Source organism: Myotis brandtii, unplaced genomic scaffold (assembly GCF_000412655.1).
Source record: "Myotis brandtii unplaced genomic scaffold, ASM41265v1 scaffold71, whole genome shotgun sequence".
In the NCBI taxonomy this organism is placed as follows: Eukaryota; Metazoa; Chordata; class Mammalia; order Chiroptera; family Vespertilionidae; genus Myotis; species Myotis brandtii.
The window spans coordinates 1438204-1454797 of record NW_005370787.1 but is presented as its reverse complement, the minus strand read 5'-3'; the positions used below and the strand labels follow the sequence as shown (position 1 = coordinate 1454797).

The 16594-nt window shown below is 39.8% G+C and overlaps 1 protein-coding gene across 1 annotated transcript in view; it reads right to left on the bottom strand.

Moving 5' to 3' along the window:
* The window catches only part of DZIP1 (DAZ interacting zinc finger protein 1), a 57046-nt gene that overhangs the window by 11780 nt on the left and 28672 nt on the right, over nucleotides 1–16594 (bottom strand). Inside the window, exons 11-19 of the mRNA XM_014530078.1 lie at nucleotides 15903–16043; nucleotides 15415–15463; nucleotides 14174–14230; nucleotides 12742–12798; nucleotides 7728–7787; nucleotides 2994–3136; nucleotides 1498–1660; nucleotides 1074–1203; nucleotides 426–479 (exon numbers count right to left, since the gene is read on the bottom strand). Of these exons, the coding sequence (XP_014385564.1) occupies nucleotides 426–479; nucleotides 1074–1203; nucleotides 1498–1660; nucleotides 2994–3136; nucleotides 7728–7787; nucleotides 12742–12798; nucleotides 14174–14230; nucleotides 15415–15463; nucleotides 15903–16043 (854 nt within the window). The remainder of the gene's footprint in view (nucleotides 1–425; nucleotides 480–1073; nucleotides 1204–1497; nucleotides 1661–2993; nucleotides 3137–7727; nucleotides 7788–12741; nucleotides 12799–14173; nucleotides 14231–15414; nucleotides 15464–15902; nucleotides 16044–16594) is intronic.

Sequence of the window (16594 nt, the reverse complement as noted above, 5' to 3'; positions counted from 1 at the left end):
ATTGATTTTTTACAGAGAGGAAGGGAGAGGAATAGAGAGTTAGAAACATCGATGAGAGAGAAACATCGATCAGCTGCCTCCTGCACACCCCCTCCTGGGGATGTGCCCGCAACCAAGGTACATGCCCTTGATCGGAATCGAACCTGGGACCCTTCAGTCCGCGGGCCAATGCTCTATCCACTGAGCCAAACCGGTTAGGGCTGGTTCCACTTCTTAATGGGGGCCACAATGTGATAAGCACTATTATATTGTGTAAAAACTAATAAAGAAACAAATAAACGCCAAAAAGGAATAACAAATTAATTATGACATTTAATAATTAAGGCTTTAGTTAACCACAATGAGCATACTAATTTACAATGAAAGGGATGTTCAGTGGAAACAATTTTTTAAATGACCTCTCCCCACCCAAGTACTCTACTCACGTAATATTTGAAGACTTTCTGGGAAAATGATCTTCTGTGATATTTTTCTTAATTCTAAAAAAAAAACAACAACAACAAAAGAAAACTATTTCTAAACAGCATGAGCGAATAATGTAATTAACATACATTTCTATGGAATTGGTGATTTTTGCTTTTAATGTATATTAAAGAGGGTGAGCAACAAGAGTCTCCCAGTACCAATGAGAGAAAGGGTAGAAATTGCAATTACGGTATGATTCTCTGTTGGGTTAAACATTGTTGTGAGCTGAATGTTTGTGTCCCCCTAAAATCATGTCGAAGGCCTAACCCCCAACAAAGTGATGGTAGCTAGAGAAAGGGTCTTTGAGAGGTAATTAGGTCTGAGGTCATGAGGGTGGGGGCCTCATGAGGGGATTCGTATCCTTATAAGAAGAGGAAGAGAGACCAGAGCAGGTGAGGATACAATACCAGAAGGCAGTCAACCATCTGTACGTCTAGGAAGAGAACCCTCACTGGCTAGCTGGCATCCTGATCTTGGACATCCAGCCTCCAGAAGTGTCAGAACATAAATCTCCGTTGTTTCAGCCACCTGGTCTATGATATTTTGTTATGGCAGCCCAAGCTAAGATAAGCATTAATGTAAAAATTTTAGGGTTGGAAAATACTCACTTTGGGACAGATGTTCTATCAGTGAAAACAGGTCTTTGTTTAATCAACTGTCTGCTTTTGGGAGGAAGTTGTACTGCTTTGGGTATTTCTCCAGTTGAAAGGGTTTCCCCTTGAGAACCACTGTACCTGTCTGGAATAGTAGTATTATTCATGAGTCTTCATTGCATGAAAAGCAGAAGAAAAGACTGTAATATTGTCTATGCTGGCACTGAAATGAACAAGCCCATCTCTAGGGTCTAGAGCCCACATGAAAGGATTTCTCTTAAATGTAAAAACAAAATACAAAAACCAACACTTAATGGTTCAGACAACAATAAAGTCGCAAATTAAGTGCCAAAGTTTGTGAACCATTTAAAGTTATGAAAAGGTTGTTCAATTTCACTTCCATCTGCAGAAATGAAATGGTGGTTAGTAACAGCCTTACCTGAAGTCAGTGCTATTCTCTCCTCAATTTTAGAGCTGACCTGATGTTCAAGGGATTCTCGAATTTGCTGAATGTTAGGCATCTGTCTTTCTTGATTATGTCTTTTTGATTCCATGGTTCTTAGCACTCTATTCAATTGATCGCTTGGAATACCACGTGTATCCTGAAGGAATAAAATATTAAGTTAGTCAATTATCCCAGGATGAGATAAGGAATGGTCAAACCCCACCTGAAAAAAAGAGCCTATGGAAATTTAAAAGACTGACAACACTAAGAGTTGATGAAAGAGCAACTGAAACTCTCATGCACTGATAGGGATAGTGTATATTGGTACAAACACTGAAAAACTATTTGGCTATACCGATTAAAACGAAACTCAGAAATTTCATTCCCAGATAGATATCCAAGAGAAAAGAATGCCTATGTCCATCAAAAGACATGTGTAACAAAGTAGTGGTCAAAAAGAGCCGCAAATTAGAAGTCCACATGTCCATCAATAGGGAGTAAAGTGTAGCATATTCAGGCAATAAAATGCATACTATACTACAAACCACTGCGAAATGAAACAACAGATATGAATCTTATACACAAAATCATAAGCGTAAGAACTCATATATAAAATGCTACATGATGTGTGATTTCATTCACATGAGGTTCAAGAACAAGCAAAATTAAGTCAGAATAACCATTACCTGTTGTTGAAGAAAAAGGGGTGATATTGACTAAGGAACGGGTTTTGAAAATGATCAATGTCTTGATCTGGGTGGTAGGTACAGATCTCACATACACACACACACACACACACACACACACACTCACTCAGAGACATATACACACAAATTCATAAACACACATGATTATATGCATACATACAGGAACACATATGTACACACATGCATATCTATATATACATGGACATGTCTACACATAGATACATATGTGTATATACAGATCTATTTACACAAACACTATACACATCCATATGTAAATACATATATATAGGTACATAAATTCAAGTTGTTCACTTAAGATTTATATATTTTATGTATATCAATAAAAATGTAAAAAGCAAATAATATATATGACATGTTGTACCGGAATAATTCAATCTGGCAAAAACATGAAATATAATTCATTTACCCATTCATTTAACAAGTATTGCTTAAGTGCTGATTTTGTAATAGGCAACAATTTGAAGTTAATAGCAGAATGTAAGCAGCACTGCAACTGCCGAGATACAAACCCTAGCTCCTTCATTACTAGCTGTGTGACCTGAAGCAAGTTACTTAACCTCTCTTAAAACGGAGACACTATTGTCACTTACCTCAGAGATTTGTTTCTATGTTTAAATGATTTAATATTCATGAAGCTCTTGGAAAGGTGCATTAACCTCTAGTCTCCTAATGTGGACAGAACTGACATGTCTTCTTCTCATCTCTGATTCTTTCTTATTTAGAAAACAAACCAGCAAATGTTCAAAAAATGAGTAAACTTACTACATTAATCCCCAAGCTTTCCAATTTCCCCAACAAATTCTGCTCCAAGATTGATCTTATTTTCTTAGTGAGAGAGGGGTTAGTCTTCCAAGCTTTCCTGACATGGTTCTTGCTGTTTTTAAATTTCTGTTCATTTTCCCTTCCTGAAATAAAGTTTCAAAAAATGCTTTAAAAAGCAATTAAACAAATACATTAAATCTCTAAGTAGAAAAGGATAAAATACAACTTTTAAACAGCAAGTAAGCATTTGTAATCTTTTAAGTTTGGGGATATTTTAGTCATTCAGCACAATGTATAATGCTTAAGTATTATAGCTTTTAAAACTTTAAGTCAGCTTCAAAACTTCAAATGTCTTTAAAGACTCTTTCTTGATCCCTTAACTGAATTATAACTAGGTAAATAATGCAAGAAGTTTGTCTCTAAAGAAGCACAATGGGAAAAAAAACACATTTAGAAGTTTAACTAAGTTTTATTCTAAAATTATTTTACTATTTCCTGAATGATTCATTTTTCCTAAATCCAGTTAGAATTTATTTATCAGTTTACAAAGAAAAAGCTCAATTTATTTTAAATAACTAAGTTTTTATACAGTAAACTTAATAGAAATTAAGTTCATATGAAATTTCAAAATGTGAAATTATCCCTCTTAAAATATTTACCAAAATGAAAAAGAGGTTAACAGAAGTCTTGGGAAAAGTATATTTTGCTTAAAACAACCTATAATTTAAAATAAAGGAAAAATAACAGGCCAGGTTCTTCTAACTTTTCCTTCCCTATTCCTCTTTTATTGACCCCACTGAAAAAATGTCTACTTAAAGAGAATTTGGAGAAGGGGTGTGTGACCTTGAAGAACTGAGTCCTACATTTAAAAAAAAAAGGAAAGCTTGATAAAAGAGACCCAATGCTGGGCAGCTCTGACCCTTAGAGAAGGTGCAAAGAAAGATCTGGGAGAATACAACAGTATTATCATTTTGGAGTCTAATCTCCTACTCTCCAAACAGGGGAGTCTCACCAAATACCACTGCCTGGATTTGGGGCTATAGGAGGGCCCCCACAGACACTCCATTTTCCCTGTTCCATCCATTTCAGTAGATGGGATTTTTAGGTGCCCAAGGCACTTAGATGTGTAGATCTTAAACAAAATGCCTTTGGTTGAGATGTTTTCTAAACACTAGCTCAATTCCAGTAGTAAAGAATATTGTCTGTTCATTAATAAATGGGTTTGCTGACAGCAAAATTAGTCAAATTACTATTTGTACATTAAATAGGAGGGGAAACCTTGCATGATGATGCTTTTATATACTTTGCTAGTGCGGCTTTCTAAATCAAATGATAAAACTGTATATGATTAAAAATCAGAAGTAATCTTACATTTTATATTCTCAGCACGTATGCTGCTCTTTTCCCAACCATTGTTTTCCAGTATTCTGAAACCACCCTAAAAAAGGTACTTCTGTCCTAGAAACTGACAATGCATTTTAATCTAGAGGGTTTACCTGCAGCCATGCTGTGTCACTGACTTTGGCTGCCAGTTGGCCACCGACTCTACAACTATAGGTATAGCTAAAAATAAAAAGAGGTACCAAGAGACAGTCTGGAAGTGCTGGAGCTAACACTGGAATACAAGCACCTCCTGTGCTGATTATGCAGAGATGATGTTTTTGGCTGGCATCTGGGATATAAACGGAACTGCACAGAAGCACAGTCTGAAGAAAAGTCTGGGCCCCTGTCTGCCCCGGGGCGCAAGGAGACACGCAAGGGTCAAACGAAGCCAAGAATGGCTGGGTTACAGTTTAGAAGAGTCATAAGGTCTTTGATAGTAGTCGCTGAATTCATTTGGTTGATTGATCCAGGTTCACCCTCACCCATGATGACAAGTTCCTTTTGGTGACTTAGTTTCCCCAATGACCACAGATTAAACATTTCCTCTGTCCTCAGATTCACTTTATATGTTGGCACTGGTTTTGGAAAGCCATTTATGAAAAATCAGAAAACCCCTTGGTTGGAAAGACTCTTAGAAGGTTGGAGCTGGACTTCAGAAGCAAGAGAAAGGATGTAGAGTGGACAGGGAAATGATAATCACATTTTTGGGAAAAGATAGAATTAATCACTTGAAAACCAACAACAGATGAAGTTTTTAATTCAGGCATGTATTGCTCACCAAGATCAACAAAGCAAAACTTTCTACATATCAGCACTTCCTCTAACTACAAATGTGAAAGCTTATGAAAGCAGATGAGCAATGCGCAATAGCCCACACCTGTGATGGGTCCATCCGATGTACAACATAGCATTTATGGTCAGCAAATAATTGTAGCAAACAAAGCAAACAGTAAAAAAACAAAAGCAGAGTTTTTGAGTTGGAAGGGACTTTATCACCTAGTAAAGAGCCTCCTCATTTTTCACAGAAGGACACCAAAACCAGAGAGGTGAAGAGACTTCCCCCAAGGCCGCGCAGCATTGTCACTAATCAAACTCAATGACTCGGAGCAAGCTCCTGATCCTGGTTTCAAGTTTCTGAATTTAAAAAATGGCCTCTAACACCACCTCCTGGTCCTCACATTCTAACACCCTATAAACAGCAAGATCAAGTACGCCTCTACACAACTGTCAATTAGTAAGGAAGAGTCCTCCTGATGAGTTACTTCTTGGTAATAGCCAGTGTTTTGCAAACCACTGCCTAGGCCCTAGGGCATTCGTTGCACAGGCATTATCTGCAAAATGTTAGCACAAGCTGAGGAACTTATTGATGGCAATTAATCTGCTGCCAGCGTGCTAGCTCCGTAGAGGCACTGGAAGGATGTGGTCACTGCTTCTGTAACTGACAATGCATTTTGCCGGAATCAAACCTGCAACCTGAGTATGTGCCCTGGCTGGGAATTTAACCCAGGACCTTTTGGTATGAAGGACAATATTCAACCAACTGAGCTACACCGTCTAGGGGTCTGGGGTGTTTTTGATGGTCCTCAGTACCACCTCCCACCAGAGCTGTGTATGAACCCAAGGATAGTGGCGAAGATTTTCTTTCCCAATCTGATTCCCCAAATGTGGCAACAATCAACGATGGTGTTTGCCGTCAATGGTCCTAAACTCACGCCTCACGTTTTCTGGGTAGAAGAACTCTAAAAGAAACATGGGCAGAATGATGCAATGGGTAGAAACTAGAACCGAAGAGGTGATGGTGGACAAATCAGGATTCCTCTTGGAACCTAGCTGACTCATTTTTAAAATGAGTGTGAACGATTTGACCTGAGGCTCCAGTTTCAAAACTTTGGGCCTTTGTAATGAACCTCCTGATACATTTCATGGCTTCTTCAGAGAATAAGATATTTTGTGTTCCAGACACCAATAAATGACATGTAAGAAAGAAAAAGCATGCTACTTGAAAGTTAAATGACAATATACATCATATAGATATTATGGATATGCCTGATTTAGTCATTTCTCAATTTGCAGCCTTGTTAAAAAATTTTGGGAAAAAGTCTAGAGAATACTGAAGCTATAACAAATATTAAGACTCTGTGTATTAGGATATATAACTTTACTTCTCTTCCTAACAAAAATGACAAAACCAGAGGCCATATAAATATTAACAATTTGTCTTCTCTGAAAGAAGTGATATGTGGTAAAATATTATCATTACTAAGGAGAAAATTATGATAAACGGATTCAAATATAATTGTCCTAGAAACTACAAGTCTAGCATTAGAAAATACTCTTAAAAAATTTTTTTTTATTGTTGAGAGTATTACAGATGTCCCCTTGCCTGCCCCCATTGCTCCCTCTCCCCTTGGTTTCCAACCCGCCCCAGGCCTTCACCACCCTACTGTCTGTGTCCATAGGTAAAATCTTTGGTTACTCTCTTCCCGTGCCCCCCATCCCCTTCCCTCTGAGATTTGTCAGTTTGTTCCATGTTTCCATGCCTCTAATTCTATTTTATTCACCAGTTTATTTTGTTCATTAGATTTCTTGTTCATTTATTTTTATTTTTAGATTCAATTGTTAATAGATATATATTTATTGTCATTTTATTGTTCATAGTTTTTATCCTTTTATTTTTCTTCTTCTTCCTCTTCTAATGGAATACCCTTCAACATTTCATGTAATACTGGTTTGGTGGAAAATACTCTTAATAATGTAAAACAATTTTCATAAGCTTCAAACATTAATTTCTAGAGAATAGTTTTTAGAACTGCCAAATAAATTGAGTAGGCAGTAATATTTTAATTAGCTCCTTGAACCTGTCATAGCTCTCAAATTCCACCAAAAACATTATTCTGTACATACATATTCCACATTCAGAGCTTAAATGTTATGCTTTCCTTTCTATTGAAAATAATTTTTGAAGTGGGCACTTCACATGTACATTTCACAGATTCAGGGTATGAGAAATAATTACTGTGATACAAATATTTTCATATCAACTGGCGCACAACACGTGTCGACTTGTCATATGATCAGAAAATATCTGCATTGACATAAAGGCTTATTTTTTTCCAAATTAACTTATTCAGATGCTAAGAATACAATAAATCAGGGTGGAAATATAACAGCATATTAGGGGAGTAAGATGACAAAATACTATGTACAGATTGAAAATATAATCCAAACATAAGCATCTTCCCTAATTTTGACACAGTGTGCTAAAAACCACTGGATCATATTTTCAAGGCTTGGTGTTAGCATCTAAATATAACCTATGCAGGTATAAACCCTGATCAAGACCTTTGTTACCTTTTTCTTCCTCTGAAAGTTCTTCTATTGGTTCCAGTATGTGCGATGAGAATGCCTGCTCTATTAATGAGGAAAAATAAGAATAGTACAAACAGGACAACAGCAAAGTAAAATTAGTTTACTTTCAAACAATATTGAAAGCTATAGTCCCATAGTATTTTAATCTTATTGAAAAGAGCAAGAATTTACTGGGGAAAATATTGAGGCAGTCAGCTAAAGCTACTCACTTTTTCATGGTATCTTCTCTTTCTACATATTTTCCCTTAACTCCATTCTCAGGGTATTACATTTTTAAATAATTAAGTCAATGTTTCACATTCATCAACCTCATGCCTGATATTATTCTTTAAATGCACAAGGATACTACTAGACCAGGTGGCTAAATAGAAAATTATTGAAAATATTTCAATTTCCAAAGATAAAAAATTTCTAGGGCCCTAGGACTCCCACTTCTCACGAGCCTTAAAGTGGTAGGACCAGGATGATAAAAGGTAAGAACAGGTGGCCCTAGAGTCAGCAGCTGGACTATGACCCATTCTTGAATACCTCCCTGTCCCTAAACCACATTTCAAGTTCCATTTCTGCTCCGAGAGGCACCAGGGCGGCAGACAAATGACAGATGAAGATGGGCATTTCCCAGTCCCACCCCAGAACAGTGGTGGGGAAGACAAGGACTCAGGGCAACTTCCCCAGGAAAGGTTACTGTGCAGACACAAGGAAGCCCGCAGCCAGCATGGATAAAGCTAAACCCCATTCTACCAACAAAGGCTAAATTCCTTCATGGGGAAGGTCCGGTTTTGGCCGAAGGTCTAACCATGGCAGTCAGGCAGACAAGGAATGAAATGTAACCAGGGAGTCTTATTTAGTCTAGGACAGTGGTCAGCAAACTCATTAGTCAACAGAGCCAAATATCAACAGTACAACGATTGAAATTTCTTTTGAGAGACAAAATTTTTTAACTATATAGGTAGGTACATTGTTATTAACTTAATTAGGGTACTCCTATGGCTTAGGAAGAGCCACACTCAAGGGGCCAAAGAGCCGCATGTGGCTCGAGAGCCGCAGTTTGCCAACCACGGGTCTAGGAGGATGCATGGTTCACTCATCGTCACCTTGCAGATTGACACAGGGCACCTCCCCAGGGAGCTCCCCACCTGTACCGATAGGGCAGAGTTCATTTCATTCTACCACCAAACCACAGAGTACATGACAGGTGAGAATAACAATGGCCAGCAATTACTGAGTGCTCACCAGATTGCCAGGCATGGATCTCAGTGTTTTGCATATATTAGCTCAGATTTAATACCTCCTACATTAAAGGCCGGGCTTTTAATATATTGAAGGGCATTTCTGGTACTCTATTTTAAGCATATACAAATACACACACATGCACACATATATACATAGGTATATACAATTGAGTATATATATGTTATATTTAGGTATATGTAAATAGGCTCTTACAGCTTGGTCGGCAACCGTAGTCAACATATCTAACACTGGCTATATGGGAGAAATGCATTTTAAAGTACTTCTTAAAATTAAATTTATTGGGGTGACATTGGTTAATAGGGTTACATAGGTTGCAAATGTACTTTCAAGTGAACTTTTGGAACACAGACTACTAGTAAGCAGGAGTCCACTTCAATTTTAAAAAGGAGCACAGCCCTGCCAAGGAGCATTTAAGTCCATCCATGTACCACAGCTGCTGAACACCAAAACACGTGCTTTCAAATTTCTTATTCAGCATCGAGACTTAAAGATCTACAAATAGACTATTTTACTAGTTTGAACTGCTGAAAATAGAAATTTTAGGAGGACAATCACAGGCTTCCACTATCACATGGTATATATTTTATTATATTTCATGAAAACAACAAAAGTAAGGTTATGAGGGAAGTTCTATGAAATCTCAAAAAATGTGCATATTTATTATCATTATATTACAGGGATAATTCTGTGACTTATTTCTCTCGAGTCAGGGTGAACTGTCAAAGTTCTGACTTTTCCTGCTGTGGTATGTCGGGCAAGGTCCTGGGGGAGAAGGAGATCCCTGAACCCAAGTTCCTACTATAGAGGCTGAGGACGTGAGGTCAACCAGACCCCAGCTCCCAAAAGAAGCAGGCTGGTGTCCCGAGGGGGGAGGGTCTAGACTCCCAAGGTCCCAGTTTCTGTCCTGAGCTCCAGGATGAGAGCTGAAACAGCCTGAGGATTGAGTCTCCCCTCTGAACTTGCTGGATGCATCCAGAAAAATACTCCTACCAGTTACCTACCATTACCTCCAGAAGAAAAACTGTACTCAGCCCTTTCTCCCACTGCTGGCTCTGTTGGGTTTCATCACCCCTACACTCAAGCTAACACTGAGCCAGTGCCTGTTCAGTGGCTCCTGCTCCAAAGGCCCTGCCTCATTCGACCCTTTCCACAGCCCACTGAAGTAGCCATGACTATTCTCCCCATTTGGCAGGCAAGGAAACCTAAGCCTATTGTTTCATGAGTCAACTGGCGCTCATTGGGTTTGTTTTCCGGATTCTCTAAACAGCACCACCATCCACCCGGTATCTGAGCTCATCATGTTCTGCTCCTGTCCTCACCCTTGCCCCCCAATCATTTGTCCAGTCTTTCCACCAATTCCACTACACAGCTGTTATGTCAACTCACTCTGGTTTCATCACCATACCTAGATTCCTAGATGAGGAATCTCCCACTGACTATTGCCAACATCCCCAACTAGTCTCCCCAACTCTGATTCTATGAATACACTCTGGTCTGGCTAAGCTTCCTGAAGCCCAGCTCTCCAACCCAGCCTTGTCTGGCTGCAAAACAGTTACACAATGCCACAGGAACAGCCCTGAACAGATACAGTCAACTCAGTGGTAACCATGAACAGTCTCAACCAACTTTCTTTCCTTCAAATCTCTTCTGCAAACTCTATGCTCAGCCAGATAACTCATGTGCACCATTAATTCACATCTAGTGCTTTCCTGCTACTTTTTGCTTCTACTTTTTGCTTCGTCTCAGCTGAAGGGAGCAGCCGCCCCCAAACACACACCATTTCCTGGGACAACCCACATCCGATACTGTCACCTCAATCCAGGAAAGTTTGGAAGTGCCATCCCAGCTCTAAAGCTCCTGGTAGGATCTGCCGAGGGCTCCACTGCAGCTGCACCTCTCAGTCCCGCGACTCTCACGGGTGCTGTCTGAGAGCACTGCCTGCTAAACCTCCCACCTGCAAACCTCCCCCTCAGAGTCTGTTTCTCAAGGAACCCAACCTAAGACGACGAGTAATCATGACATTATTAATGGAGAGGAACCTCACCAAGCTTTGAGATGGAACAGAAGGAAAGACAGAGGTAATTAGGCTAATGAATGTTATGCAATACATGACTAACCCTCTCCCGCCCGAACCTCTAACACAGGTGGATGGACAAATGATTGGGGTAGGTCAGTGAGCCCCAGCCAAGCCTCTGCCTTGCTTCTGCCCATCGAGATGCTCACAAATCAGCTTTGATCCCAATCCAAGGTTTGCAGGCCCTGTGCCAAGCCTGGCTGGCATTTCAAACTAGCATTTCAATCCCAGCAGATGCCAGCAAGAGGGCATGGTTGGTTCCTGTGGCCCTGGCCCAGTCAGGGCAGGTCCACATGGAACACATTGCTTTAGAACCAACAGATTTGTCAGGACCCCTGAACTAGCCCCAGGTAGCTTAGCACACAGACCGCATGCGTCCTTTAGCAGGCACCGAAGAGATGACACAAAGAAAATGTGGACCTTATATGATGTTATAACCATAACAAGATAGAAAAAAAGAGAAAAGAAAACCAAACACTGTTGAAGTACAAAAGAGAAGTGGCCAGCAATTGCTTTATAAAAATCAACCCTACAAAAGGAGGCAACAGAGAAATTTTAGACCTGATATAAAATAGTATGAATAGAGAATAATGCCAGAGAAAATTGTATGGAATTTCAATATTTAACTAAATTTATATAAATCCAACATACATTTTATGTAGTACTGGTCCAAAGGGGGGGGGGGACCCTGCATATTCTAAACACATGAGTAATAACATCTAATGTATGGAGAATTTGCATTACATATTGTGAACACAAGCTCAAGGGAACTGGTCCATCTGAAATAATCTTAGGAAAAAAATAAGGGGCAATAAATACTTCACACGTTATTCAGTGGGTAAAAAAGACAATTACAAAGGCCATCATATGCAGACCACAATATTTACGAAGACAAAAAGTTCGGCTTGACTGATCACGGATTTAAGTCTAATTAAAAGGCTACAAACAAATGTGGAGTGAAGTAATCATTAGGTAAAATAGGAAAAAGATGGTCCCCCTCCTATCTTATTCATTTTTAATTTACAGCAGACCATAGGAAAATAGCACATTTAAAGACATACTACAAAAAACTGTACATTCCTAACTATACAAAAGGAAAATATGGCTACAAATATTCACCCTATCTATTGGGTGATGTTAATAACAATTATCACCCCTGTGGTCTGGTCCAACAACTGAATCCTGGCAGTGATTTCACCCAGTGGGTCCTATTTTTTTCTTTGGTTTCCATCACATGTCCTTTTTAGATTTTTCCCAACCAATCGCTGAAACTGTTTATTTAAAAAGTTGACACACAGCCACACTGAAAGTTATAAAAACAGTCACATATGCCCTGTGGCATGTACTGGTTGGCTGGTCTAGAAAGTCACCCTCTCGCCCAATACCTACTACTTTCCACCCAAAATCGTAAATGGTGAAAGTACTACTCAAAGTTAAAAATCTCTGCTTGTAGGTCCAGCAATGTACACATTTTATACTTTATGGCTTTGGTGGGTATGTTCAGTTTATGATATTATAGAAATATTGAAGTGGTATTAACTGTTTTGCATTCACTAAATGTTTTCTGTTGTGCGTAATTACCCCCACAGAAAAGCACTTTCAGTTAATAAGTAATCTAACTCAGGGTGGAAACTGTACATAAAACGCCCAGACTTTGCTGAAACTTACCATGTGCCATTGTTAGACTTGACTTAGCATCCAAAGTCTGTGGGGCTGGGGCACTCACTGAAACAGCACAAAAAAGTCTCTAATTAAAGCATCAGCAACTGAACATGATGGAAACCAAATACTACTCAAATTAGTCAAGACATATACAGATCATAAGGGACAAATGTTTCAAATTAATCTAAACCAATTGTTAATAATAGTTTTATTGAAATATAATTCACTCTTTTAAAATACACAATTCCATGGGTTTTAGGATATTCACAGAGTTGTGTGAAGGGGAGTAGAGTTTGCCACCCCAAAATATGCCTCTTTGGGATACTGATCATGTTAGGCTGGTTAATTTTCACCAGTAAAAGCTACTGGGCTTGGAAAACTAAAGTCCCCGGGACATATCAGCCCGCCACCTGTTTTTATAAAGTTTTATTGGAACACACTACTGTTCCAATATTATGCCAAGTATAATGAAAGTATGGACAATAATAACCAAGTGCCTTTTAACCTTTCATCCTTCTCTGAACTGTATTGTTTTCTTTATTTCACGAAATACATGTCCAGCTTCTGCTCTCCCCTCGGCCCTACTCTCGGCATTTAAACTGCCATCTCCTCTTCAGCACCTCTCAACCTCTTCAGATTCCAAAAGCAACATCAAAAAGGCCTCAAGAAGCATCTCAGAGGAATGAGTGGTTAAAACCAGTAGCATTTTCCAGCCAATAGTGCCAAATTCCCAATCACATTCACCAATGTCCTTTCCTTTTTACACAGCGCTGGGCCCATCTACTAGTAAAAGGCAGCCACTCGGTGCCCCGCCTCAGCGCAGGCCTGCGCTGTATTTACATCCCTGTTCACTCACACATCCTCTCTCTCCCAGGATCACCTGCTCCCTTACTTCCTCCACCCTTACCCTTTCCTGAATGAAAACAAAAATATCTCAAATTAAGAAACAGTCTGTTCGATTCTAAACAGTACAGGTTATGTCTTTTTGGATTATAACCAAATCCTGATTGCTCCAGGAGACAGCTGTGCTGAGCTGAACTTGACTGAGTGACAGAGGGAACATCACTTCAAAGCCTGCGGCACTGAGAGTCCCAGGGAGGCCAACATTGGTGGCCGCCACACAGTCACTTCTTCACAGTGTGTCACCTTGGGAAACCCAAAGGTATGAACTGGAGTGATGCTAAAGAATTTGTAGTCATCCCTTTATTAGGTGAACTACAAAATAATAGGAATGGCTAACCAACATAACCACAAAGACACGGGAATATGTACAATCTTGGTTTAGAACTAGGTGAAAGCCAGGAATTAAAGCATATTATCATGTAATCTGCAAACAGGGATTTTCAAAGAAAAGTCTCTAGAAATAAGTAGAAGTTATGTATTGGTTTAGCACTTTAGAACATTTATTTAGAATCCTGAGCTTACGATGGAAACTTACTAGGTACAGCTTGGGCAGGTGGCTTAGATTCAACAGTTTGCCAGATTAAAGAATTCCCTGAAATAACAAAAAAAAATAAATAAATTGATAACAAAAATCACAAGCTATGGTGTGTGTGTGTGTGTGTGTGTGTATTTGCCAGCATTTACCCTAATCTTTTCCCCCCACAAAACAATAAATGCCATTTACCAACATATAGTGACTCACCCAATAGAGATGTTTAACAGAAATCCTTAAAAGCTAACTTTTCCTAAAAATACTTTTCCGACAAATATTTACGCTATTTAAGTAATTATACAGGTATTCCTCACTATCTGAACTCTCACTACTCAAAGAGAAGTTATAGGGAACCATGGCCCTTCCCAAACCTCTCTCTCAAAACAAGAAGGAAACCAGTGTGTAGGTCAATGTCTTTCCTGAGGGCCCCTGAAACAGAGAGGAAATCCAGCTCACACGCCCATTTCCAATCCCAGTTAGTCTCTTGAGTAGACAAGGTGCCTTAACAACCTGAGACGTGGAGGAAACAAGACTGGGATCACTTGGAAGGAGACCAGCAGAAGTCAAGCTTTATGTTTTATGGTGAGACCCTGTACTTCTGGCTGCCAGTCTCCCATCTAGACTCTCCCTTGAATGACACAGACATGGGCGCTATCATTGCTACACTTAGGAGTAGGTTGTATTTGCCCTCACTATGCTTAGGACAAACCTGTAACCCCAAACAACTGCAACGGAGAATAATGCAGTTAGCCTATCCAGTACTTTAAAATAATTGATTTTACTATCAATAACAATAGCTAACACTAATGAATGTTTAATAGGCGTACTTTTCACATGTCCTCCCTGTAACAACCCTAAGATATAGTTATTATTAATATTCCTACTTTAGAACTGAGGAAACTGAGGTAGAGACTCACAAAGCTACTAAGTGCCAGAGATGGGAGTTGAGCCCAGTCTGTCTCCAGACCCTTTTAATCATAACTCCATCGACTGCACATGCAGAGGAAAACGGTTACTGAGCATAACAATATTCTGATGAAAAATATAGGAGACCATTCAATAATCATTTAGGTCTTTAAAATTCTTCAACTTTCTAGGTTGTGATAAAGGATCTCTCAAATTAAAATAACAGGAGGAATGCCATCTCAGCACCCATAAACCATCCGGCCCCACATTCTACTGATGCCCAGCCAATGGCGAGAGACCCTGCCTTGCCTCCAGCACTGGGATCCTGGACCACTTACCTTTGGGTTCAATGACACTGTTTACTGGTTTACTGGTAAATTCTTTTATCTGCAAAGAAAAACAGTCTTCTAGGGATACATGTTTGGAATCAGATAGGGACATACTGGATAATGGACAGATACTGGACTTAGTAAATTAACCTTCTCATGAAATCCTCCAAAGACAAGGGAGGACACGTGGACTTTAAAGACAAGGAGACAAAAGTTGTATGAAAGCAGCATCTGGACTCAGCTGCTTCTCAAAGTAATCACTAAAGGAAATTCTTATCAACCTTCAAATTTGTTCCTAATTCTAATTGAATAAATCTGCTCTACAGTATTTTTAAATAACTTTAAAAAATTATTTGATTGAATTTACTTTTATAAACAACTACAGGAAAAAATATTCCATCTTTGCCCAACTTACAAATTTTCTAAAATAAAACACATGTTCTTAGATAAACTGCACTGCTTAAAGAAAACCAGTGCCCATAGGTAGCCAAAAATACCTGTGGTCTCTGAATGGTAATCGGTTCGCTCTGTTCCTGGAGTCTCTGCCCTTGCTCTTCCATCCTTTTCTTGTAGAAAACATTGTTTGCATTTAGACTGTCTATCATTAAATTTTGAAGTTTCTCTATATGTGACAGGAGCTGGAAAAAGAATTAAGAAAGGCATCAGTTTGCACATTGCATGTAAACTGTCTTCTGCAGTTTATATGTGCACTAAAAGCCCAGTGCAAGAAATTCATGCACGGGTAGGGTCCCTAAGCCTGGCCGGGGATTAGGGCCGATCTGTGGGGCGACCGGTGGGATGATTGGGGGGGGGGTGTGCTGGCACCCGCCTTGGCTGGCTTGGGGCCTGCGGGCTGGGGGCAGCTCCTGCATTGAGCGTCTGCCCCCTGGTGGTCAGTGCGCGTCATAGCCGTTCAGTTGATTTGCATATTAGGCTTTTATTATATAGGACTAGAGGCCCGGTGCACAAAAATTTGTGAACTCGGGGGCGTGGGGAGGGGGGTCCCCCAGCCCGGCCTGTGCCCTCACGCAGTCTGGGACCCCTCGGGAGATAACGACCTGCTGGCTTAGGCCTGCTCCCGGGTGGCAGAGGGCAGGCCCAATCCCTAAGTGCAGCCCCTGGTCAGGCTCAGAGCAGGGCCGATTGGGGAGTTGGGGCGCCGCCCCGTCATGCACAGAGCAGGGCAGAT